Here is a 27,095-nt window from a genome sequence, read left to right as displayed (position 1 = left end):
GGAAGGCAGGACTGATCCCTCCGGGTCTCCCAGAGTTCTTGGGTGGTTGAGTCAGGTTGTGTAGGGCATGGATCCAGGGGAGGGAGTCCACGTAGTTTATTCATCAGAGAGGAGCGCCTGCGGCCCGGCACTGCTCACTCACCCTCCTGCCCACCTGGAGCTGATCCTGGGTGGCTGAGGGTTTCTAAGGCCAGGCCCTGCCACGGGCCACCAGCAAAGAACTGCTCTGGGTGTAGCCAGCCCAGGCACAGTCTTGGAGGTCTAGAAGCCAGGAGTACAAAGAGGGCGCAAGAGGAATTAGGCAGAGATGGCCCCTACCTGGAGCGCCTCTGTCTCCTGCCTGAGACTAGAGCTGTCCTGCTCCCACCAAGTCTGGGGCGCAGGCTGTCGCGGGGTGCAGGGGCCCTCACAAGGAGGGAGGCCGCATCCTGCTTGCCCACACCCAGCGGCGGCGTTTCAGCTCCCGGCGCCCTCACGGCAGCCGGGGCTCTGGCCCTGCGCCAGGCGGCTGGATCCATCACTGCAGTTGGCGGGAGGCCCGCCGGCGAGTCCCCCAGGGCTCTCAGGCAGTCGGAGCTGTCGGCCAGGCAGGGAGGGAGGCGGCGGCGGGAGCCAGGGGGCTGGAAGAGAGAGGGCGCTGCGGGAGCTGCGGTCTGCGCCAACACCACGCAGGAGCCGCGTCTCCCGCACTAATTGGCCTCTCTCCAGTCTCCTCCGCCAGCAATTACTGCTGAGGTTGGGGGTGGCGGGGTGTTGGAGTAGAGTAAGGGGCACCGCTTCCGGAGTGGGGAGTCAAGCTCAGCAGGAGCTGAGCCGCAGGGTCCTGGGCGCGCGCGCTCGTGTGCGTGTGTGTGTGTGTGTGTGTGTGTGTGTGTGTGTTGTTCTATGCCAGCTTTGCACAGGGGCACTGGGGAGCTGGGGTAAACCCAGGGAAAAGCCACAGAGGTGTCTTGGGGCCATCACCAAGATCTAAACAGTTCTGAGAACGGCTCACTGAGAAGTTGGGCCTGGCTGGGTTTTAGGAAAAACTCTGGGTGGCCTAGGGGACCCTAGTACAGAGTGGAAACAGGGCAGTATACCCCTCCCACCTTGTCCAGGCAGTGCCACTTAGGGAGGAGCAGACAGGAAGAAGGACACCTTCTCTGTGGGATGGGGAGGGTATGGAACAGGGGCTGTAGGAGGTAGGGGCCAGCCCACCATCCAGTCTGCCCACCAGAGTTCTTCCAGGCTCGAATTCCTGGAGGAGGTCCTAGGGTTCCCCTGACAGTCCTTCCTGATCCTGCAGCCTTCTGCTCAACTAAGCCTGGGCCCATACTCAGCCGCACTCTCTCTAATTTGGGAAAGAATCGCCTCTAGGCAGCTGGCTGGTTGGAAAAGTTTCCTTCTTCGGACCCATTTGAGAAAGCCTGATGGGGAGAACTGAGGGATCCTCAGAAGCAAGCCTGGACCAACCAGGAGTCAGTATATTCCCTGTAGGTGCTGAGGTGACTCAAGCCCAGTGACCTCAGCCCCTATTGAGTTCTACATAGGTCGCCTAGGACCAACTTCCAGGAGGCTGAGCTTCCAGCCCTCACTCAGGCTTCCACTGATGAGTGCCTGTTTGGTGCCTGTTGCCTTGTTAGAGGGGGGTAGGATGTTCTGCTGGCTCTGCCTCCCCTGAGAGTGAAGCTGTCACACCTCTTGTGGGAGCCACTCTTCCTCAGGGATTACTCCAAGTCTGGGAAGTGGTGGCAGGGTGAGTCAGACAAGCCTGGATTAAATTTTCACTTTGCCACCATGAGGTCATGACTTTCAGCAAGCTTTTTATATCTTGTGCCTAAGTTTGCTCATCTGTAAAGTAGCAGTAATAAAATCCACGTGATAGAGTTATTGCGAAGATAAATATTTGCTTCAAAGGGGCTTTTCCTCCCTCTTCCAAACATCCCTTTGCTTTGGGAGCTTAGATGCTGGCATATGGAGGATTGATTACCCCTCACCCCACAGATCCCTGCAGCCTCTAGTTGTCTCAGAGACTTAGGAACCCTGGAGAGCCTAATTAATATTGTAGTTTGGGACATAAAACCTGTGGGACGTTATACTAAAGTTCATGGCATTATTCACAATAGTCAAAAAGTGAAAATAACACAAATGTTCCTCAACAGATTAATAGATAAACAATCTGTGGTATGTACATACAATGAAATATTATTGAGCCTTAAAAAGAAATTAAATTCTGACATGATACAACATGAATGAAACTTGAAGACATTATACTAAGCGAAATAAGCCATACACAAAAAGACAAATACTGTATGATTCCACTTACATGAGATACCTGGAATAGTCAAATTCATAGGAAAGAAAGTATAATAGTGGGTACCAGGGGTTGGGGGTAAGAGAGAAGAGGGAGTTATCATTTAATGGATATAGAGTTTCAGTTTGGGATGCTGAAAAAGTTCTGGAAATGGTTGCACAACACCTCAGATGTATTTAATGCTACTGAACTGGACACTTAAAATGGTTAAAATGGTAATTTTTATGTTATGTATATTTTACCACCAAAAAACTCCACAAAATAAAGCAAAAAGCCCTGTAGGACAGGCTGGAGTATGCCCAGGTCAAGTTGCGAGATAGGCCAAAGAGAGAGGAGTCTAGGTACAGCACCAAGACCTAAACCGATGGACAAGTGATCATAGAGTGTGGATGTCCTGGGGATGCACTTAAGACAATGACGAAAAAAGCCAAGTGTTCTGCAGACCAGGCAACTTTTCTGTAGCTCCCCTTGACAGAATACAGCATAGCAGGCTTAACCAACAAGAAGCAGGCAGCAATATTCCCTTCCTCCAAGGGCTCAAAACAAGACACCATCCACATAACCCAACCATTTTACAAATGGAGAAATTCAGGTCAAGTCAACATGTTTTTATTGAGTACCATCCCTGTGTCCAGGCTTTGGAGGAACCGGGGTAGAGATGAGTATGGAAAGGGGGGAGTATTCCAAACTACCAAAATTTTACTCCATGTAACAAATAATCTGTCCAAGGCCTCAGACCAAGGTCTAGCAGGATAAATGGTAAGTGACAAGCTGGGTGTAATGATGGGGACAATGGCAGTCTGGGCGGACTTCAGATAAGAAGTGGCTTTAAATAGACCTTGAAGGGTAGGAGAATTTGGAGAAGGGTGGGGGAGAAGAGTTTTTCCTGAGGCTGGGCACAGTGTGCCAGTGAAAGGGCCTGGCCTAACTTGATGAAGTCAGTGAGATAGGTGGGCATCGTGGATGTCAGGCTGAAGAGTGTGGTGCAGGACCCCAAACAACAGGCTAAGTTTCTGGCTCTAGCCTGAAGGTAGTAGGGAGTCTCTGCAGGTTCTAGATTGAGGAGAGCAGAGCCCCTGTCCCAGATGTGTCTATGGCAAGTCTCCCCAAGGCCTGGGTGAGGGGACAACCCCTTAAACTTCCTCCTGCATAGCCATTCTCAGTATTGCTTCTCAGATCTTTAATGCTGTTGTAGCCTCAACCAAAAGGCCATCTTTTTCTCTTTGAGCTTCACACCCTTGTGGCAAAATCCAGCTGCAGGTACTTCTCCTCTTTGTTGTATCCTGGCCAGTAGCGCGGCTTCCCATGGTTGGGATTTCTGCCCAGGAGGAAGGAGGAGAGAGGATTATGCATGTTCATCTGTACCCTGCCTCCTTTGCTTACTCTCCCCTCATTCACCTTCTCTTTGGGAGTTGGGGATCAAGAAGGCTTTGCAGAGATGTTTAGCTAGATCTTTAAGAAAGAATAGGATGGTATGTGGTGGCGAGGGACTTCCACATGGAAGGAACAGTTTGTGCAAAGCATTGGAGGTGTGAGAGATGAGGGCTTTTGGAGGAAGCATGAGTATAGGATTAGGTAAAAACATGGGTGCGTGATGCAGAGAGAAGATGACAGAGGAAAAATTTTGAAAATTTTGGTGCCATGCTAAGTAAGGAGTTGAGACTTTATCCTGGGAAGCTATGAAGAGTTTTAATCAGGTGAGTGACTTGGTCAGATGACATTTCAGAAAGATCCCTTGAGTATCATAAGGAGGATGGATAGAAAGGAGAATGTGAGATGAGAAACTAGTCAGGAAGCTAACCAAAGCTCAGCTCAGGTGTCACTTCTGCCAGGAAGCCACCCCTGCCTACCCAGACATGGTCAGACACATCCTCGAAGTGACTACTGTTTCCCCAGTATGATTATTATTATGCAAGATTGTAATTTAATGTTTTTGTTAAACATTAACAAGCTGTTGGATGATGATGGTCACGTTTGCAATATCCTTGAATTGCAGCTCCCAGTATTGGACTGGGCGGAAAACAGAGCATTGGAAATGACTATTGAATACTTGGGTGAGTAAAGACTGTGGTCATGGGACATTCTAGGGACATTTAGGACTTGGTGACTGATTAGGGAAAGGTGAGGAAGAAGGAGAATTCTGCCTGGGCTGATTGTGCACTTCCTGTGAGATATACAAGGACAAATATCTGAAGCAGTTGGCCATCGGGTCTGGTGCTGGGCAGGAAGACTGCCCAGATGTTTTGAGGGGTCATATTTACCCTGCGAGGGCAAAGTTGGCACAGTATTTCATCATCTGGAGGCCCAGTATCTTCTCACCTGTGGAATGGCCTGGGGGCAGGATGGGATGTGAAGTTTAGAACAGAGCATGGGGTGCTTACATCCCACCCTCCATACTGGGAGGCTTTCATTCGGGAGAGCATTCCAGATTAGGAACTGGCTAGCTCCCTGTGGTCGGCCAATGGAATTGTGGGTTCCAATACAAGAGTAAGGAGACTAGACATTTAGTGGGGGTGTCAGGTAAGGTGCTTGGATCTTTGGAGATGGAACTCCTAAAGATAAAGCAGATCTCATCTCCATGGTCTGCCTTGTCAGTGTGGAGTTCGATAATGATGCCAGTGGGAGCATGGCGCTCAAACTCATACAGTTGACAGGGAAGCCAGCATCTAAGAATAGGGAAACCGAGAAGGGCTGCAGGAAAAGTCTTGGCCTGTGCTCCTCATCCACCTCATCCATTTGCATCAAGCAGGGGAAGAGCTTGGCCTTCAGTATCAAGGAAGCAGAATTGAATCCTGTCTGGCACTACTCATTAGCCATGTGACCTGGCGCAAGTAACTTAACCTTTCTGAACTACAATTTTTAATCTGCAAACTGGGAATGCTAAAATTTAATTCAGATTATGACAAGTATCACGGAAACTTTTTTGAAATGTCCTCTTCTGAACATTTCTTCAGTGTCTACCTTCTCCGGCTCTACCTTTGATCTCTCATACACATGTTCCCCAACCCCAAGATGGCCTGGCCAAGATCTCCAAGATGCCCCTAAGCCTGTCCTCTCAGCCAGGATGCTTTCCCTGACCACCCCAGGCTGTCTCTTACAGGCTGGCCTTGGCTCTTTCCTCATCCCTAAGGAACAACCCCTTCTCTCTTGTAATTGACAACAAGCTGCCTCTTCTATGGCATCTTGGAATCCTACGCCACCCCAGAGGTACAGAAATGGTGGGTGAGCAGTTAGTAAGCCCAGTTGGCAAGCTGCACGAGTGGATAGGGTGCGGCCCCACATACTACAGTGGTAGTGAGCAGCCTTCAGTGTGGAGTACACAAAGGTAGCATCCCAGCTAGGTACATCACATGGTTTTGTAACATCTTCCAGCCATGGTCATCAAAATCACCCAGGTACTCAGGTACTCCTCCACCACCAGTGATAATTGCTCCTTGGTGACATTCTAAGTGGAAGCCATACCCACTCTGAGGTCTAGGTGCCACCTGGGCCAGAGGTGAGCACACTAGTGACTTAGGCCCAGGTTCAGAACCCCCAAGAGTTTTTGGCCTGGGGAAGGGGGAGGAAAAGGGGACTTCCTGGGAGGAAGAGGGGACTTCTTGCTGATTCTTACCCCTGTGTTTTTTGCTGCATGAGACCTGCCTGCCATGACCCTGAGGTCCTTGAGGCCTTTGCCACCAGCAGCCATCTGATCCCATGCTAAACCCCAAGCCTCCCAATAAAGATATCTATCCTGGCTGGGAGCCCTTTGTTAAGAGCAGCTACTTGGTAAAAAAAAAAAAAAAAAAAAAGGGAGGGCGACGTTAGTCATGTTCAACCAAACTGAGCACCCCTAACAGTGTGGCTCCCCACCAACAAGGTACTGGTACTTCAGAGCAGCTTCGTGATGATTTCTTTTCTCATCATATTTAGTGGGAACTTCATGATCTTCCCACAAGACAAGGACCCAAGTGTAGGCCAGGCCTAAGCACCAGGACAGATTCCAGCCTGAGCTGAAGTGGGGGCTGGGAGGGTCCCTCCTAAACTGGGGCATCTACCCAGACCCAGGAACAATAGAGGGCCCCAAGAATTGCAGCTTCTTGGAAGCTAAGGAATGAACAGGATGACCCATCCTAGCTATGATCTGAAGGTTCAGGGCCCCCAAACCTCCAAGAGACCACACTTCTCCCCATGCCCCCATCATTCCTGGCCAGCTTTCATTGCTCAGGGACTACAAGAGGCTCCCAAACACTTGAGTATTCCCAGGGGCCATCCTCTGCTACCCACTGTGGTGGGCACCTATCCTATTCATTTACGAAAGGCAAGAGCCAGCTGAACTCCAGGTTGTCAACACCCAGAAGGCAGGGGACAAATACATCCTGCCCCATGTCAGGAGTACCACAAGGTCATCTGAGAACATTACACTGTCCACCACAGGCTCATGAGCCACATAATCTACAAGGCAAGGAGTGTTTCCTGCTATTTCTTCCACATATCCTCCCAGGATTCCTGTGGCCTAGGGTGCCCACGTCAGCAGGTCTCCCTCCAGAGACTGCTATAGCTATAGGCTCCCTAATTGGGAAAACGCTGGGGCTCAGTGACCCCTGGGAGGGCAGGTGTAGGAGAGGACGAGCCATAGGCAGAACCAGGCTACTCAGCCTTGGGATGCTCCCCTGAGGTATCCACATAGTCTGCTCCATTCACCCCTTGAAAATCTTTGCAAAATGTCACCTTCTCAATGATGCCTTCTCTGTCTCTTCTTTTTAAAATTCCACCCCTCTCAACATTCCCAACCTCCTTACCCTGCTCCATTTGTTCATTTGTTGTTATTCACTTATCATCTTCTAAGGAGAAGAATCATTTATTTAAAATGTTTATTGTCTCTCCCCATTGGAACATCAGCCCCACTAGGGAAGGAATTTTGGCCTGAACAGTTCACCGAATATCCTGAGTGCCTTGCACACAGTAGGTGTTCAATAAATACTCAAATTACAGAATGGCCTATTTACTTCCTGAGGATCTTCTTGGGAGTTCAAGTGGAAGAACTCATTAAGGAAGATGAGGTGACTAGAGTAAAAGGAAGTTTCCCCATGTGCTCCTGGAACAGGGTCCCCGGGGTGGCTGGGTACCAGGTTAGGAGGGTGGCTTGCAGCCAGGCAGATTAGGGATCTGGAAGAAAGTTCTATCTACCATCTTCTTGGACACGCACATCACCTCCGCCCCTGATCATGCCCTCAGGCAGTTAACTAGAATATGTGTGCTGTTGTGGTTGCAACCTGCTAGCTGGGCAACCTTTTGTAGAGAGAAGAGGTGCTTGGGGGTGCCCCGTCCTGTTCCTCCTTGCTGAACCCTAGGGAAGAAGGACATCCACCTTGGCCACCTATAGTGGGTCAAGAGTGATGAAGGCTCTGATTACTGCAGTGCCATGCTGGGAAATGGCCCAGTGGAAGAGACCCTGGGCTAGAGGTGACATCATCTGCAGGAATGTGGAGGGCAGCACCCATGAGACACACAGCTTGAGGTCAGTTGGGCAGTTTTGGGTACCTTGTCTGGCCATAGCTGGACATCCTGAAGAGGCCCAGAGAGGGCAGGCTCCTTGGAGGGAGTCGGTCATCCTAGATCTTCCTGTCTCTGGGCCTCCATGTCCTGGTTCATGCATTGGGCCCCAGGAGTCTCGAAAGAGATCTAAGGTTGTGGATGGGGTTCTGCTGGTATGGGAAGGGGCTTCTCTCTGTTTTTGGGCCAGAACTGGGGGGAACCCTCTGGTTCCCATGGCTGACAGCTCTAAGCTTTTCTCCACCACCCAAGTTGGGAGAACAATTCTATCAGCACCCCGCCGCCCATTCCTGTACCTCAGACTTCATGTGTCCCAAACTGGCTTCAGCGAGTTCCCATCTGAGTGATGTCCCTTACCCCACGCCATCCACCCAGTCCCAGGGGTCTTCACTCTCTCCTCTGCTCATCCCTTCACTCAGCCTCTGGGGGCACCTAAGCACTAAGAGAGGTCTGCACTCCCGAACAAGAGCTGCTGTGAAGCGATCTTGATCCTAGTTCTCTACCAGAGGCAATCTTTAAGCACTTACAAAAACAATAATCTACCTTTTTAGTAGTCAAAAAAATGCTAATTAACACCGGGAGTTACAACTTCCACTTAATAAAGTAAAAAATGATGACACCCAATTCTGGCAAAGATACAGTGAAAAGGACATTCACATATACTGTTGGTGGAGGGTAAATTGATACAATGCCTTGGGAAAATAATTTGGCAAAATGTATAAGAACCGTAAAATATTCACATGTTTTGACACAGTAATTCCACTTCTAGGCCCTTCCCTTACAAAAATAGTCAGAAATACAATAAAACAAAGACCTTTGTGAACCATAGTCGTACATACTATAATGAGTACGGGAAGCATTGTTTATATGTGGGGGCCAGGTGAAGTAAATATAACTATAAACTCAAGTGATAAACTGCTTTTGATAAAATTGTAAGTTGAAAAAAAGCAGAGTATAAAATTAAAATTGTGCACATGCTAATATCACAGCTATGTGCAAATATAAAATAAAAACACTAAAAGAAAATACGCCCAAATTCTAAAGGTGATTTTAGCGATTTCCCTCAAATTAAAACATTTTAAGGCATTTATATAGGCAAAACTAATTAACGGTACAGGTCAGAATAGTGGTTACTTTGAGGGTATTGACTGGGAAGGGTTATGTGAAGTGCTGGAGATGTTCTATATCTTGATCTGGTTGGCGGTTACATGACCTAAATGTATGTGTGTATATATGTATACACTAGTATGTATACATATACATATGTATACATAGGTATATACTAGGATGTATACTAAATAATACTACTTTAATATAGTATTAATTTTATAAATAGTATACACATAAAATAATAAATTATAAATATAGAACTATATAAATTATAAAGTACAATTTATTAAAATATAAATGTCCAGACTCCCAGCTGACGGGTGGATTTGCGCCCTAAAATACACCCCCATCTGCTCAGACTTTTTCTAAATGTCCCTGCTCTACCCCCGCCCAGGAGAGGTTGAACTGGGGGCCTGTTCCTGAGTCCCTCATGTCTCTCTTGCTTAACACCTCAGGAAGAGGTGGGGGGCTCACCCAGGGCTCTCTGCACCATCAGGGAGAGGACAAGGCTCAGGCACAGAATCCAACTCATGCTCCAGCTGGCTGGCTCCTGCTACATATGTCCACACTACAGATGTCAGATTGTAGCTGTGTCTGTGCTGTGTGAGCACTGGGCAGTCCCAATTTTATCTTCCCTCTATCCTCATCAGTAGGTGCTTTGCTGGGGCTGGAGAAATTGTAACCAGCCCTCTGATCAGCCCACAGCCTTGTCTCTGCCTTGGGGTGACAGGTCACAATACAGGGTCTTGGCATTTCTGCAATTGGCTTAAAGTTGAGCTAGTGTGACTGTAGCTCTGGGTACCCAGTAGATGCTAAGGTTGGAGCCCAACACCTGAGCATTTGGCCCCTCTGCCCCCAAGATCGCTCTCTGTGGATTTAAGGGCCTCAGGCCTCCCTGCTCCATTCAGCTCTGTCCAGTCTTCTACAAGCACTCCCCAATCCTTCCTCATGCATCCTCTCTCACAACGAGAATATCGTGAGGCAGCAGGCTCTGTGCCAGGTATAGGAGTTTCTGGGGGAGCCGTTCCTACATGAACGCTGCCCTCACAGGCTCACAGTCCAGTTGGGGCAGCTGGACCCAGGCAACCGTGGTGGTGGGAGCCCTTAGGGGTACCTGGGTGATCCCAGAGATAGTGGTTAGAGTAGGAAGGTTCCCGGAGAATAACCAAGTTCTAGGTGGACGAGGAGTTGGCCTGGCAAAGGAAGACCCTGTTTGAAGTTTGGAGCAGGTGAGAAGAGGAGAGGGCAGTTTCATCTTCATTCAAAGCTATGATCGTTCCCTCTATCTCCTGCCAAAGACTGGAGTCCTGCCCCACCTTTGAGAATAGGAGGTCAAGGGAGTTTCTGTGACTCCTTCCTCAACTTAGCAGGGGAGGGAAAAGACAGGGGAACAGTGCAGTTCTTCATTGATCCATGGCCTCCTGCTCTGTAGGTCTGGCAGATGATTAAAGCTTACTCCTCTCCTGCCTAATTCTGTCTGTTCTTTAGAGATGCCTTTTACTTGGAACTTCTCTTTCCCATTTCTCATCCAGTGACCCTTCCTTAGTCTCAAGGAATGTGGTATGCACAACCCAACTTCACTTCCCAGGCTTTATGCCCTTCTAAGAGGCAAAGGAAGAGGCCTGAGATAGGCTCGAGGTGACCCCCCGCATCCTGCAGGATCTATCTACATGGGCAACCCTCCAACATCCCCTGCCCATCCCATTGCAACTCCCTTTACCCTACCCACTGTGTCACAAGCTGTTATATTTCCCTTTGGTGGAGTCAGGCTCCAGTTGACTGAGCCTCCCCTTGGTGGGCAGCACCTCTCACTGTCCCCCAGGATCTCATGAAAAAGACCCCCACAGCTTGAGGGGAAGGAAGTGGGGTGAGGATTCAGAGAGGCAACAGCTCTCTCCAATGAAAATCTCTCCTCTAACCCCTCCCTACTCCACACTCTCTTCTTCAAGCGGCGAATGGCCGAGGGGTCCAGGAATTGTGGAAATGGTTCTCAGATCACTTTCTACAAATTTCTCATGTACTGATATGACTTGGGGATTCTCATATCCACTGCATCTTGGTTTGCAGTGCATGAGGGCTAGGCAGTCTCACTTTTGTGTGGTTGACACACCAGTGTCCCCTTCCTGTTACATCCTCGCTGCTTGCAAAGTAGGTTCTTCATCCTCTGATGGCAGGTGTGCCTTTCTTGAGGTCATTGAACAACATGGAGCAAGAGCCTTAAAACTGCCCTATCCTTTGACTGAGAAATTTGGTCTTGGAGATTGTCCAAAACACACACAAAAATTTGTTTACATGATGAGTGTTTTATAGTCTTGTTGACAACAGCCTCACCTCAACATGACTGAGGGGATGGCTAAAGAAGGGGTGTTATATCCACAGAATACAGTATATACTACATGGTCAGTAATAGCATGTTCCATAAGACTGTGCCAGGCGATGGCTTCATGTATTGGTTTGAATCCCAGCACTGACACGTATGAGCTGTGTGACCTTGGGAAAACCACTTAACTTCTCCAAACCTCAGTTTGTCCATCTATAAAGTCAGCACAATATACTTATCTCATAGGATTTTAGAGAGGGTTAAATAAGTTAGTGTAGGTAAAGCACTTAAAACAGGAAACATCCATTATGTCAGTGATTGTCATCAATCCTTGGGAAAAGGCTGATGTGGTTTAATAACTTGAAAAAGGTAGAATTTGAAATTATGTATTGAATATGACAAGATTAGCAATGGACATTACACACCAAAATATTCTGAAGATGTCGAAAGTAATAGACAGAAAAGATGCCCAAATTGTGTTTGTGGTGGGTTCTGAGTTGCAGAGTCATCAGTGACTTTGATTTCTTAATTTCTTTTTTTTTATTTAACTTTTCTAAAGTTTCCATAGTTTCTTTAACCAACATTAGTGGAGAGTTTACCATCACCATGGGGTTTAAAGGGGCATGGATGAGAGGACAGGGAAGGCAGGACCAGGGAAGTACAGGCTGCCAGCGGCTCCATCTGTCCTGGACTAGCTCTTTTTGTTCTGGACCACATTCCCTTCCTCATTACCTTACTCTGTTAGCCTTTCCTGTGGGTTGTGAGTGGCCACATTAATAGGAGTATGGAGTCCAGTCTGGAGGAGGTGACGGAGCTCCTTGCTTCTACTGGCTAGGCTCTGAGAAAATTGGTTTATCTGTATGCACTAAACATGTGTCATTCAAAGCAAGGACCAAGCTGGGGGTTAGAAAACAAAGGAAGGGGATGATGGAGAAGGCGAACAAGACTGTGAGTCCACATACCAGGCCGGCCACATGTAGACTCCCCCACCCAGCTGTGCAGCAACATGTCCAATTCGGCGTGCACCTTAAGGACTGGTCCTGCCAACAGCTAGCTCCACTCCAGTCATTTCTTTCTAGGGAAGAAGCAACCTTTTACCTGGCCCATATGGGAAGTAGTTTTATCAGGCCAGGAAACTCAGTGGAGTGTCTAGGACTCATGTGGTCCCCATCCAATGCTCACATAGGGGCACAGGGGATGTCAAGTGGGTAGCCAGGCCAGCTAGGTGGCTCTGGTGAAACATTCTTAAGGGTAAGAAGCTGAGATTCTGATATTTTATACTAGGTGACTCCTCTCCTGAGTCACTTGGCACCCTCTGGTTTTTTTTTTTGTTTGTTTATTTGTTTGTTTTTGAGAGACTGAGGCCCCATCTGGTCCATTACTGGGCTTCTGACAAGTGGGGTGGAGTGTCCTTAGAGGCCAGATTGCAGGGTGAGTCCAAGGTCCTGGGGGAAGGAACCTGGGCTTTAGAGTTGGTCTAGCAGGTGGCGGGTCTGGGGTGAAGGCAGAGAGTATGGTTCTGGGCCCACTAGGGTTCTGACTTGACCTCCTATCCACAGTGGGCAGTAAAGGGTACCTGCAAGAGTGGAAGAATCATCTCACTGAGTGGAGACCCTGAACCCAAGCTCCTCCTCTGTGAGAGGACCCTCACCAAAGTTTGTCAAAATGGAGGGAGTTACTATTCTCCATTCCAAGGAGCATCAAAGGTAGCAGCTGCAGACATGGGGAGAGAGTGTGTCCGTCAGGATGGTACTATTAGGGAACCTTATGGAGCTTCAGGTTCTCAGGGATTCAGGATGACCTACGCTGAGGAGGCCTAGAGGCCAATGCCAGGGGTGTTGGTAGAGGAGGTGGGAGTGGAGGAAGGTAGCCAAGACAAAGCCATGGGTGGTGAATGCAGATAGGATGCCCTGGGAGGGGCTTGGCCAGTATGCCTGGCCATCTCTGTGCCCACAGGTGGCTGACTGAGAAAGTACAGCTTCAGTTTAACTGTGGACTTGATAATTCCTAGGGCCCCTCCATGCCCCAGAGGCTCCAAACAAAAAAAATCCAAAACTTGTATTCTGAAAATTATGAAACATTGTTGTAAGAAATTAAAGTAGATCTAAGTGAATGGAAAACATCCCAAGTTTAAGGATGAAAGGACTTAATAGTATTAAGATGGACCATTCATCAAATTGATCTATAGATTTAATGCCATCTCTACATGAATCTCAGTTGAATTATTGGTAGAAATTGGCAAGTAGATTCTAAAATTCATATGAAATTGCAAGGTAAAGCCTAAAACCAATCTTGTACAAGAGTAAATTAGGAGGACTCACAGTTCACTATTTCAAAACTTATTACAAAGAAATGATAATGAAGAAAAGGATGTACTGGCATAAGATAGACATATGATCAACAGAACAGAATTGAGAGTACATAAATAAACCCATGTGTCTGTGATCAACTGATTTTCGACAAGAGTGCCATGATCATTCAATGGGGGAAAGAATGATGGTCTTTGCCACAAATAGTGTTGGGACAACCGGAGAGCCACATACAAAAGAACTAAGTGCAGACAGCACACAGAATGGGAGAAAATATTTGCAAATTATATATCTGTTAAGGCACTTGCATCCAGAATCTATAAAGAACTCTTACAACTCAACAACAACAAAATAAACAACCCAATTCAAAAACTGGGCAAAGGATCTGAACAGATATTTCTCCAAGGAATATATTAAAAAGGTCAATAAACACATGGAAAGATGTTCAACATCATTAGCTATCAGGGTTATGTAAACCAAACCAAATTAGATACCACTTCACACCCAGTAGAGTGGCTAGAATAAAGAAAAAGTCAGGTAATAAATGCTTCTGAGGAAGTTGAGAAATCTAAATCTTCATAGATTTCTGGTGGGGACATAAAATGGTGTAGCCAGGGGAAAAGGCTGGGTGGGAATAAGAAACTCTTACTTGATTCAAATGTAACTTTTGGCCTTAGGCAAGGCACTTGTGGCCTCAGGCAAGGCATTTCCCCTCCCTAATTCTCAATTTCCTCATCTGTAAAGTGGGGATCCACTCAGGACCCCAGAGGACTGTTCAGAGACCTTGGGGAGAGGATGGATGTGAGTAAGCTTGAGCATGGAAGAGAGCTCGGCAAATCTCTGCTGGTTGATTGTCTTGTGCATAGAGACCCAGTCAGGACCCCTGGAATCAGGAGAGACTAACTCAGGGACAGTAGGGAAAGTCAACCCCACCTTGGGAGGGGCTCAAGTAGGCAATGACATCCTCAAGGCATGAGGAGTCTGGAGCTGATGGGAAGGGAGGCCCAAAGGCCAAGGCAGAGGGAGAAGGATTGTGTGGGCACCACTATTCCCAAGTAACAGAGCTGGTATCTTCCTGCCAAGTTTCTTTCTATTCTCAGAATAGCCTTCCCAGGGGCTAGACAAGCTGGGCAGGGAACTGAAGACATTGAGGAGGGGGTGGGTTTAAAGCCAAGAGGGGAGGCTGCAGGCAGAGGGGGTAGGGTTTTGGATGATGGCTGCCCTAAGACCCTAAGAGAGTCTCTTCCCTGAGAGGGAACTCAGCCCACCATTCAGAACATCACAGGGCTTCATCCACCACCTGTTCTGGATCTCTTCCACCTTAAGATACTTAAGGTGGAAGAGATCCAAGCCAAAATTATGATGACATTCCCTAACATCCCTCAATTCTTCCATCTTTAAATTATAGTCAGGGAACCATATGAATTTTTTCTGACAGTGATTGGAGTATACTTATACCAGGAAGAAGTTTTCAAGTGCTTGTTGTGTGTCAGGTATAGTCTGGGCATCTTACAGCCAATGATTGTTCAGTGCTCACAGTGGATCTATGAAGGGGAAACACTATCATTGTCCCTGTTTAACAGATGGAAAAACTAAGGAACAAAGAAGCTAAATAACTTGCTCAACAATACACATTCAATAAGTTGTGGAACTGGATTGAGATTCTGCTAGTGAGTATGCATCACTGCCCGTGTGTGTGTGTGTGTGTGTGTGTGTGTGTGTAACTAAGTTTGGTGCTGGGTACGTACATTCTTGTCTGTCTACTGGGAGCATCTGCCCCTTTACCTTGCCTGGGTGTCTGGGTCCGGGTGTGCACGTCTGATCCTGCAGTACCTCCTAGTGGTCACATTCTCACATTGCTCACAGGGCCCTGCCTGCGACAGCACCACAGGGAGGCTCCCTGGATTTGCTCATCTCTGTTCTCCAGGCCCTGGCCAGTCTGAGTTTGTGGGTGCCCCCTGGCTTGTTCCCCTTAGCTCTGCATGGCTGCTGGGTCCTCAAGGCAGGGCTATCGCTTGGTCATGGACGGACACCCTGGCAGGCAGGGGAGGAGCATTCCATGAGCCTGAGAGGTAGTGGTCCAAGGAAGAGAGAAAAGAGAGTCAAAAGGACTGGAATCCCAAGAGCACCCACCTGGTACGAATGCTCTCTGGCCGGCTGAGGCCATGCTGGGCTATTCTCCTCCTCTCTCTGTGGAGGAAGCACTAGAAGCTGGTGGGGGGAGGAAAGGGAGAAGTTGTCAGTGGAACATTCTCCTCCCTCTCTGTGTGGAGAGGAAGCGCTAGAAGCTGGGTGGGGGGAGGAAAAGGGGGAAAGTTGTCAGTGGGACAGGATCTGAGGCCCCACCAGCAGGCTTGCCTACCCTCTCCAGAGCCTTCTGGCGATGGTGACGCCAAAGCTGGCAGTGGTTCACCCCCCTTTTCATGGCTGCCAGGTGTGGGGCACCCTCAGGCCTGGAGGAAGATGTATTTTTCTATATCCGGTGTGGTCAAAACCAGGCCCTTGATTTTGAGCCTAGTCCTGCTCGACTCCAGGCAGCCTCTGAGGGGTCTTCCTTCCCCGCATCTTTATGTCCCATCAGTCACCAGGTCTGTCCACTCTAAATCTAGAGCCTCTCCACCTACCTCGAAGCCAGCACTGGCCCCCTTCCTGTTCACCCTTACTCTCACCACCCCCCCGCAACCTGTTTATGTTGCCCCCCTAGTTAAAACCTTTCCAAGTCCACACTCCCATTGCAGCCCACAAGACCCTCACAATCTGACCTCTCCAGCCACATAGAACTGTGTTTCCTCAGCACATCTCAACCTTGGGGTTCTTGGGAAAGAAGGTGCCATCATTGGTGTAGGCAGCTTTAACATTCTGAAGGAGAAAGCAAGGCAGAGCACCGACCAGTCAGGCCCAAGCCTGAACAGATAGGACCCCAAGGGTCACCTAGTTGCATGCCTGAGTGACTGAGCCTTGAGGAAAAGAGAAAGGATGGAGGTCACCAGAGTTAGAGGACCCAGGAGGAGTCAGGAGACCAGGAAACTGATGCTCCCAAGCAGGCCTCCTTCCTGGGATGCAGGGCCTTCCTTCCATTCATGCCCCTGGGCCTGGTTGGGTCCTCAGCCCCTTCTCCTCATGGTGGCTGGCCTATGTCTCACCCCAGACTGCTCAGTGCCCCTGTGGTCCCATAGGAGCTGGACAAGATTGCATCTGTGCCCTTGCTTGCCGTTGTCCCCCAAGAGAAGGGCATACTGATTTCTTGGTAAGGATTAGCTCCTTTTTTCCCTCTGCTGAAGGCACTGTGACATCTCAACCAAGGATTAGAGCTGCAGGCCAAGAAGTCCTCAAAGCTCTGGGGACAGACAAAAGTGTCTTGCTTTTCTTCTCTCACCCATCAACTTCATCTTCCAACCCTCTGCCTCCTACAGAGAGGGGATGTGTCTGTAGGACAGCTGGGGCAATTATGTCAGAGATGGACCTCAAGACTGTCCAGAGACTTGCCACCAGTCCTGAGAAGCCTTCCTTGCCCACCAGCTTGGGTGGTCTCCAGGTACTTGGTGTGTCTCCCATTACATCATACTGTCATTATCAGTGGGTGGCTGAGTCCCCTGTACCCCTCTGAGAACAGTGTCATTATCTAGTTAACTCAATTCCCAGAGCCAGTGGCAGTTTTATGGAGCGAAGGAGGAAATGAGCTAGAGTTTGGGGGTGGAGGGGATGCTACCACATGCCAGTCTGGCAGGGATGGATGGCGGTAGGTGCTAAGGCTGTAAAGGGTCAGGGAGTCACTGGGAAGTGAGGAGGGAGGGATGGGTTCCTGAATCATCTTGTTCCCAGGTGGCACTGGTGGTTTTCTCTGAGTTCTCATAGGCAGTGTGCTTCCTTCACCCTAGTGGATCCCTCTCTCTATCAACAAGGAGTTCCCTACTAGTGACACCCTTTCCAGGACTCCAGAGAAAGCACAGGGAAGGCTATGGTAGGTACCTGTGGGTAAAAGAGTAAAAGAAATGCAGACCTGAGCCAGAGGCTACAGTTCAGAATTTAGTAAGTTTAGCATGATGATGATTTCATTCTGTGCTATGGCTCTATGGAACAGCCCTGCAGCCAGTAGGGACAGGACCTGGGTGCAGGGTAGGGGGACAGATGGCTGTCAGAGTAGAGCAGAGGAGCTGGGAGGTCTGGGGCCACAGGAGACACCATTGCTAGCTCCTGTGGCGACTTATCAGGGCAGAAACAATGCAGGCACTGGCAGATTCATCAAAGATGGTGACCGAGTTGAGGTCACCCCAAAGGGATTAATGTTTCCCTGCACCCAGGGTACAGCAGCCACCAAATTTAGGAAGCCCCAGTTACCAGGCACATGCTTGTCCCCAGGGCTAGGGGTAGGGTGGGGCAGTGGTTAGCATGGCCTGGCTTCCCTGACAGATTTTCCTCAGCTTTTTCAGGTTAGCTTTGAACCAGCCGTTAGGATGCCAAATCCTTCCCTGCTCTCCAAGTCCTACTTGGCTATGAGCCATTTGGTATCCATATGCCCAGCACATGGTGTGGGTAGGCCTGGCTAAGCAGCCTGCCAGGACTCGCTCTTATTTCTTGCCCCCACATCTTGTTGGGACCCTGGGTCTAGACCGGGAGCCAACATCTTCTGTCCAAAGGACTAGTTCACTGTATAATTCTGACTTTGGCTGAGCCCCTCCCTCAGGGGGCAGCCTCAGGGAGTACGCTTATCAACCCACGCAGCATAGGGGAAAGGCCCTTGATCTCTAGCCACCCTGCTTGCCTGAGACATCTCCATTCACGCTCTGGACCTTCACCCTAGATCTTTAATTCCTCTTGCCAGCTGGCCTCTTGTCAGCCAGGCCTGCCACCTCACCTGAGGAAGCCAAGGCACCCCAGGCAATACTGGATTGTGACTACTACCACATTCCCATGGGCAGCCAGGGCTGACTTGCCCTGGGAGGTGGGAGGTTGTGCTGTCAACCATGAGAGCCCCTATGGATCCATACCATGACCTTCAGTGATGGCCATGGGGTAGGGACCTCAGATCCTCAGGCCCTAGCTGTCTACCCACCAGCCTGGTGCATGCTTGGGACTCCTGGAGTGGTTTGGAAGCAGGGAAAATCTCAGTGAACCACCCCATCTAGCTGGTGGCCAGCTCTAACACCAGGCACCTTATGCCCAGGCTAGGGGAGGAGGGAGACAGGGCTGGGAGAATGCCCTGCAGGGGCCTGGATGATATGACAGCCCCAGGCAAGGGAAGGAGGCTGGGATTTGGAGTTCTGCAGTCCTGGGTTCAAATCTCAATTCTTCTAACTCAATGACATCCATGAGACCCCGAGCACTTACTGACCTGAGGGAGCAGTGGCCAGTGACTCTGGTGCTGCTCTGAAGGAGCCAATAGACCTCGGGTGGGGACTAATGTTTAGTCCTGCCTATTAAGTTCTGGTGCAGGGTGGAGGAAATTGAATTACAAGCTCTTTTTAAAAAAAAAATTGAGGTTAAATTTACAGAACATGCACTTAATCATTACAAAGTATACAATTCGGTGGCATTTAGAGTATTTGCAATTTTGTGCAACTACCACATCTCTCTAGTTATAAAACTATCTGAGCAAATAAGTAACCCATTAAGTAATCAATTTCCATTTACATCTCTGTCCCCTCACCTCCCACCCCTCTACTTCTGATAATCTGATAACCATTAATCTGCTTTCTGCCTCTATGGATTTATCTATTTTGGATATATCACATAAAAGTAATCATACATGACCTTTTGTGTCTGGCTTCTTTCATTTAGCATAGTAATGTTTTGAGGTTCATACAAGTCGTAACAAACATCAGTACTTTGTTCCTTTTTTATGACTGAATAATATTTCACTGTATGGCTATACTACAATTTGCTTACCCATTCATTCATCGATGAGCATTTGAGTTATTTCCACCTTTTCATTATGATGAATAATACTGCTATGAACATTTGTGTATAAATTTTTGTGTGGTCCTATGTTTTAATTTCTCTAGGTTGTATATCCAGGAATGAAACTGCTGCTATATGATAATTCTATGTTTAACATTTGAAAAACTGATAAGCTCTTTTCCACAACAGCTGGTTGATGCTCTTATAAACCTTCATGGCCTTGGGCCTGAGCATCCCTGCACAGGGTGCCAGGACTGAGGATACCCAGGGTATATGTTGGGGTGACTTTCTTATATAGGCTCACTCCCTTGGAGGATCCTCAAGGTCAGAAGCAGGGCACTGTCCCCATGTGGCCGTTAGACTCCTGGGTAGGGGGAGCTGAGGTCTGCAGGTAGGGATCCTGGGAAGATGTGACTTAAGAGCCAGACCTCCTGTGTTCAAATCCTGGCTATTGTCAAGTGCTAGCTGTGTGATCTTGTACAAGTTACTATACAGCTCTGGGCCAGTTTTTGTTTTTGTTTTTTTTAATCCTTAAAACAGTGATGATAATTAGAACCACCTCACAGGGTAGAAGTGAAATTATATGTGTGAAAATGTGAGGCACGAAACGAGAGCCAATGGAAACCTGTTCTTCCCGCAGGGCACAGGTCTGTCATGGTGCCTGTCTCCCTGCTGGTTTGGGAGACACTCCAATGCCAAGGGAAGGCAGAACTTACCTCTGAACCTCAGTGTCAGGAACATGGCTTGTTGGGAATAGGAAGTGGGAGAATGGGTGGAAAGTGTGGGGCAAAAGCAAATATGTGCTAACTCAAACAGTTGAAAGTGCTGGTTCAATGAGGGACAGGGCGAGGGACATGCCTACACAAGATGCCAGATCCTCTCCTGGGGTTCCAGCTGGCACCTAGAGCTGGAGAGCCTTAGGGTCAAACCTCTCCCCTGCCAAAAATAACCAGTGCAGCTTTCTAAATCCTCTCTTTTAACCTTGATTGGCAGAGTGGAGAGAGAGAAAGGGAATCAACCGCAATGAGATATCACTACACACATTAAAATTAATCAAATGTAAAAGACTGATAAGACCAAGTGTTGGTGAGAGTATGGAACAATTGGAACCCTTATATATGGTTGGTGGGGATGCAAAAATGGCACAGTCACTTTGGAAAACAGTATAGCACTTTCTTTAAAAGTTAAGCATACACTTGCCATATGACCCAGCATTTCTACTCTTAGCTATCTACCCAAAAGAAATGGAAGCATAAGTTCACAAAAAGACTTGTCTGAAAATATTCACAGCAATTTTATTAAAAGCAGGCAAAAAGTAGAAATCATTCAAATGTCTGTCAACTGGTGAGTGGATAAAATGTGGCATATTATATATGAAATACTACTCAGCAATAAAAGAAAATAACTGCTGGTCGAATCTCAAAAACAGTATATTAAGTGACAGAAGCCAGTAAAAAATTATCTATCTCATTTTATGACATTTTAGAAAATGCAAACTATAGTAACAGAACACAATTCGGTGGTTGCGTGGGACTAGGGTCAGGGCAATACTGACTGCAAAGGGTCACAAAAGGACTTTCTGGAGCAATAGAAGCATTCTAAAACTTAATGTGGTGGTGTTTATATGTCTTACACATTTACCCCAATTTATCAGACTATACACCTAAAATGAGTGAATTTAATTGCATGTAAATTGTTCTACAATAAAGCTGTTAAAAAAAATCATATTACTTATCATTTGCAATGACATGGATGGACCTAGAGGTTATTATGGTGAGTGAAATAAGACAGAGAAAGATAGATTCCACATGACTTCACTTATATGCAGTATCTAAGGAACAAAAAGAACAAATTAATCAAAAACAGACTCACAAATATAGTGGACAATTTGGTGATGGACAGAGGGGAGGCGGGTTGAGAGGCTGGGAGAATGGGGTGAAGGGTTAAAGAAATACAAATTAGTAGTTGATAGTTGGGCATGTGGAGCATGACAGAGGGAATGCAGTTAGCATTAATTGATGGCTAAGTGGAGGGACAGGGGAAGGAGGGAGCAATTGGGGGGGATTGTTTTATGATCATTATAGATGTCTAACCAATGTACTGTATACTTGAAATTAATTTAAATAAATAAATTTATTAAAAAAATAAGATTACTGAAACTAGTCTTAAAAACTAGTCCTGGTAGACTACTGTAGGGAGAATAGTGTGCTTCTGCAGGACTGAAAAACATACAGATGTGTGCATGCCACAGGTGCTCAATAAATACTTTCAGGACGCAGGAAAAGTGTTACGCAGTCAGTGTTTAGTGTACGTAAGGAAAGCCTTTTCCCTCTGCCAAGTTCAAGTCAGCCCAGGTTTAAGGTTATCCTTGTCTACCATCTAGTGGCCAGAGTGGGCAATGAGGGAATCTTCATTCTTCAAGCCCAATTTCAAGAGGCTCTATGATTGGGCTTAATTACAGTGGAGGAAAAGAAGGGGGACTTTTTTCCTTGGAAATCTAGTGCCCAGAGAGGGCAAGTTAGTCAGAATTAAAAACACGGAGGGAGTCCTGGGTCTATGAGAAGAGGGATACAGTCTCTTGGTGACAGAAAGTGCTTTGGTGGACCAGAGAGGCTGAGTGAACACAATTTGGTAATTTCACATGTTGAAATAAAATATAAGAGAGAGTTTCTTTTGTGGGGGAGGATGAGATGCGGGGGAAAATAAAAGTTTAGGGAAAACAAGGAGACAAGTAGAAGAACTAACATGAATGCCCGCAATGAGTTGGGGGATGCTCGGCAGAGAGGGCAATGGCGTGGGGCTGGTCGACAAGGGGAATCCCAGAAGACAAGGGAAGACCTCCCTGGATGAAGAGGCCCTTGCGTGCCAGGGGACAAGAGTCCTATCTCCTAGATTTGTCTGGACCTTTTGGCCCCTTAATCCTACTTCCAGGAGACATCTCACAGAAAAATATCTTCATAGATGTGCATGATCATGTAGGTTTGGGCCCTACAGTGTCTGCAGAACCACTGAGAATAAAGGCAAACGTCAGGAGACAGGCAGCAGAGGAAACGACGTGGTTCTCCAGGCCCCCACACAACTGGTGCAGGCTCCACGGGCCCGTGGACAAGTCCATTCTTGCTTCTTACAAAAAATGGAGTTGATCACTTCCATGAGACACAGATAAGTATGAGGGCGGGTTGTTTAAATGTCAGCGAGAGATGGTATTTAATCTAGAGGGACACTGAGTGGGGACAGAGACTTTTACATTCTCAGTAATTGGTAGCCTCAGAGGCTGACATCTCAGAACTCTCAGGCTCCTGGTGTCCAGGTTTTCTGTTGGCCACTTACAGATATGAAAGGATACGGGGCTTGCTGAGAGCCAGGTGTGGGCAACATTCCCTAAAGGACCCCCCTCAAAGGGAGAGAGAGGAGGTGAGGAGGGGTGGCTGTGAGGGAAGGAAATGGGGCCCGGGCCCAGTAGGGTATTAGAGAAGGTGACCTTCCGTTGGCATATTTCCCTTTACAGCTTTGTGGCAGGATTTATTGAATGTGTCTAACAAGAGAGGTTCCATGGCAGGCGTGGCAACTAGCATAAACAGTAGGTTCTTAATGTTTGCTGGATGGATGAATGGAAGAACGAATGAATGGCTATGTGAAAGAGGAAATAAGCTAGTGACTCCCCAGTAGGTGTGTGTGGGCACATATTGCAAACCCCTACCTGCACGCAAGCCCACCCCCTTCCTCCAGACACAGGGAGCTACAGCTCTATGTACCTCTCCTCGGTTTCCATTAGCTCTCGGATCTTCTGAGGCAGGGTCTTCGTCCAGAACTGGAGCCTGTGAGCCTTCAGGCCCAGCCTACTGCAGGCTGCATGTTCAGCTGCAGGTGTTGCTCCTCCTGGTCATACACAGGCCAGTGGGGCAGACCCTTGCTATTGGAAGTGGGGAGGTTTCCAGTAGTAGGAAAGAAACTACCTTGCGCTGGAGTGTCAGCTCCACCAGGGGGCAGGGCAACTGCAGCTGTTTTGTTTCTTCCCATCAGAGGGAGGCTCTGCTGGTAACAGCACTAACATAGCGGTTCTGAGTAATCCGGAAATGGACCAGGCGTCCAGCACCCATAAGGCCCCTCTCTGTCCATTTAGGTCCTGAAACTGGGGAAAGGATCATTGAGCAATTAAAGACACATGTATGCTAATGAAGTCACCACAAACAAGAGATGGGTTCAAGCCCCCCCAGGGAGGTCGACATAGGGGTATGACATCTCACCCATTTGGAGTAAAATTGGTCCAGTACTTCATCATCTTCCTGCTCAGAAGCTCCTCTACCTCAGTGATTTCAACTATAGAGACCAAGAGGACAAGTGTGCAGGTCAGAGCCAATCCCAGTCCAGCACACTGGTCATCCCCCACCACAATCACCATCCCTAGCTTGTCCCTGGCTCCTTCTCTGCCCTTCAAGGCCTGGCTCTCTGCTCACTCTCCAACAGCCCTGGGAAGCCAGGCCATCTCCTTGCCCAATCTTGTACACTAATCTCAGCCTCTGGCTGACCCAAAACGAGGCTCATTCCTTGCCTAGAAGGCTCCCTTCTTCCTTCTGACACTGGAAAGGCATTTAAGGAACAAATATGCCTTTGAAACACCTCATGGCTTCAATTTCCCTCCCAAGGCTGTGAGGACATCAAGGCATGGAGATATAGTAACTTGCCCAGGGAGTATAAAGGACATACTGCTCTATACCTATCAGCCCCCTTCCTCCACATGCACAACCATCCACCCTGACCTTGCTGATGGCCAGAATCCCCTCTTAAACCCTGCCCTTCAGGCAGTCCACCAGGGCCCTTGAGTCAACCTGGCCACCATCTGTAAAGAGAGCAGGCAGGGGCTGGCTCATCCTTCCAGGTAGGGGACAGGGGTTTGCCAGTGGGGGCAGGTACACCCCAAATCTCACAAGGTATCCTTGTGGATTCCTACAATTTTGAAATTGTTCCAACTTCCCCGATGCTCAGAGGTCTTAGCCAGAGGGACTATCCCATCTACCCATGATGGGGAACCCCAGGGCAGCAGTTCTGTGGGTCACAGTACACCCTCAGCCTCTGTGATGGCAAAGGTCTGTGGATTCCGATCCCTGAGTCCCTCAGCAATTTCCAGATAAGTGGCAGTTCCTGAGGGGCTCTGATGGCAGAAGACTCTTTATTATTCCCATTTCACAGGCACAATAATGGTGACTGAGAGGTAAGAGATGAGGCAGCAGGTCTAGGCTACCTACAGTTGGGGCACTCACTGTGGAGACCACATCTGTTGAGCTGACAATGAGGCCAGACATCAGAGCTATGCCACTCTCCATGATGGTGCCGTAGAAGAGTCCTTGGGACATGAGGGACAGGACATGCCAGGACACACTTGTGCCACCCATGGATTTGCCAAAAATGGTGACACAGCTAGGGTCACCTTCAAAGTGGAGGCTGGACCCAGGGTAGTGCAGCTACTTGGTCTAGGTAGCCCCAGTTGCCGGTTGCATGCTCATCTCCAGTGATGAGAGGTGGGAGAGACGGGGATCATAATACTGTCTTGGCTCCACTCAGCCCATGTTGCCCAGCCCAGCCTGTCTCACCTGAAGAAACCAAGAACATCCAGGTAGTACTGGATAATGACCACCATCACAACTATGAAGGCTACCAGTGCGGAGCTGTTATACATGGAGGCCATGCCCCATGTCCTAAGCCTAGCACCATAGATCCACATCATCATCTGGGGAAACTGAGGCACAGAGGCCACATGGCTCCCACCCAGCCCAAAACCCACCAGAGGTGCTACCTAAACTAATTACCGTTTTGGCTCTGTCACATGTCTAACTACATAGACAGAACTCCAGGGAGAAAGGGTAGTGTCTTCATGACCTGTGCTGAAGGTGACCCAGGTTCTAACAGGAAAATCAGCCTCCCATTCTTACGGGTCCACCCCAACATACCAAAGCCTGGCTCTATGTATCCCAGAACCTTCTCTGAGATGAAAAGAAAAGGAGATTCTCCCTGATCATCCATGTGCACATTAATTTAAAGTGTCTTCCATTCTCATTGGTCCAATAGATAATCCATGGCTGGGATCTCTGGCCACCTCAAAGTGCTCCCACCCAACCCAAACCCCACCAAAGTGCTCCCACCCAGTCCTCAGGCACCTAAATGGGTCTCCTGGGTATAAGTTGATTAGATGAGTCCTGGGTCCATCCCAGGGCAACAGCTTCTAGACTCTGGGAGTAGCCTGGGTTCTGTGACCCTGTGTCCAGAGGTCAGCCACCCATGCTGGGTAAGAAGCACTCTCATGGACCTGATACCGAGAGGCTTCTCAACAGGGTCCACACTGCAGTGGGGCCCAGGCTGATTTTATTCTTAATCTTCTTGCAGAGGAAATATCCTCTCACACCCCAGCCAGCTATGGCACACACAGGCAGGTTAGAGCCATTATGGGTATGGCGAGTGTGTAGATACTGAGGTACAGGCAATCTTCAGACATGCAGGTGGGTGGCAGGGGCAGATTCATCAGTTTCAGAACCTCTCCCAGAGACACCTCTCCTGGTGGCAGAGAACATTTGGTAGAACTAGAGCCTAGGGAGATGTGTGTCTCTGCTCATCCCTTCAGCAGGACATAATGCCCTTTGAATGCCAAGCCCTGAGCCTGGGGAACCTACTTCACCCTTCCAAACCTCAGCTCATTGAAAAAATGAACATGAGAATCCACCAAACTCAGAGGGAAACCTGGTTGTGGGTATTTAAATGAAAAGACAACTGCAGCCCAGACCAGAGCTCAGAGCCTAGAGTTCCCTGGACTCCCCGGCTTACATGGCCAGGCTAGAGGTCTCATACTTTATACCACTCCAAGATTCAGGGGGCTTAGTGGGGTACAAACTGCAGCAGCTCCAGAAGCGGCTTGGCAAAGGGAGTTCCCAGGAAAGTGTGGACTCCCACATTGATGTAATTTATGTGGGCAAGGCTCCCTTGCACCTGCCCTGTGTGCATGGTCCAGATGGGGCTGGCAGAGTCCTCGCCCGTGGGCAGAGAAGTGGACTTCAGGGTTGGGTGTACCCAATCAGCTGCCCTCCCAGATTATTGATGTTGCCTCCTCCTCCCCATCCTCAGCTTAACTTGTTTTATAAATTTCCTGCCTATAACCCTGCCCCCACCTTCACCCTCTATGATCTTCACTGGGTCTAGTCCCAGCCTTTTCCACCACACTTGGTGAGGCTCCTTGGGGCTTGGCACCATGGTTTAGTCCCAGGAACTTCAAGTGAATGGTCACATGAGCTTGATGGGGTGAGAGTGTCCTTTCTACTCACTGTGTGCCATGTCACATGGAGAGTAGGAGAACTGTGAGAATCAGACAAGATTCCTGTCCTTAGGGATCTCATGCTCTAGGCAGCAAGAAATGACATAAAGAAAGTACCCTCTAAACAGAGAACTACAAAAAGCAGTGGCACTGTCACTGTGTCTAGAACATAAGAAGCACAGCTTGCCCTGCTGTGGGGATCAGGGACGGAGGAAGTGACTGAAAGTTACGTAACATAGAAAGAGCTGATATTCTTAGTAGATAAAGAATTTCTACAAATGAACAAGAAATATGCCAGGTGTGCATATTTAGTGAAAGAATATGAAATAG

The 27,095-nt window shown here is 48.3% G+C and overlaps 1 protein-coding gene across 1 annotated transcript; it reads right to left on the bottom strand.

The window, feature by feature from the left end:
- Positions 1-456: 456 nt before the first annotated feature.
- Positions 457-26,458, bottom strand: CES4A (carboxylesterase 4A). Its single transcript, XM_039888526.1, is given in 23 exon segments — positions 457-730; positions 3,496-3,526; positions 3,529-3,611; positions 4,555-4,624; positions 4,823-4,959; positions 5,574-5,628; positions 5,631-5,688; positions 5,691-5,738; positions 6,146-6,220; positions 6,589-6,647; positions 6,650-6,712; positions 6,715-6,727; positions 7,463-7,585; positions 7,644-7,748; positions 16,373-16,426; positions 24,226-24,305; positions 24,708-24,907; positions 24,909-24,977; positions 25,057-25,193; positions 25,888-25,919; positions 25,922-26,014; positions 26,313-26,340; positions 26,342-26,458. Coding segments are annotated over 23 exon segments (2,004 nt in total).
- Positions 26,459-27,095: the final 637 nt, after the last annotated feature.

Source organism: Pteropus medius, unplaced genomic scaffold (genome assembly GCF_902729225.1).
Source record: "Pteropus medius unplaced genomic scaffold, Ma_sr-lr_union100, whole genome shotgun sequence".
In the NCBI taxonomy this organism is placed as follows: Eukaryota; Metazoa; Chordata; class Mammalia; order Chiroptera; family Pteropodidae; genus Pteropus; species Pteropus medius.
This window is presented reverse-complemented; position numbering and strand designations above follow the sequence as displayed.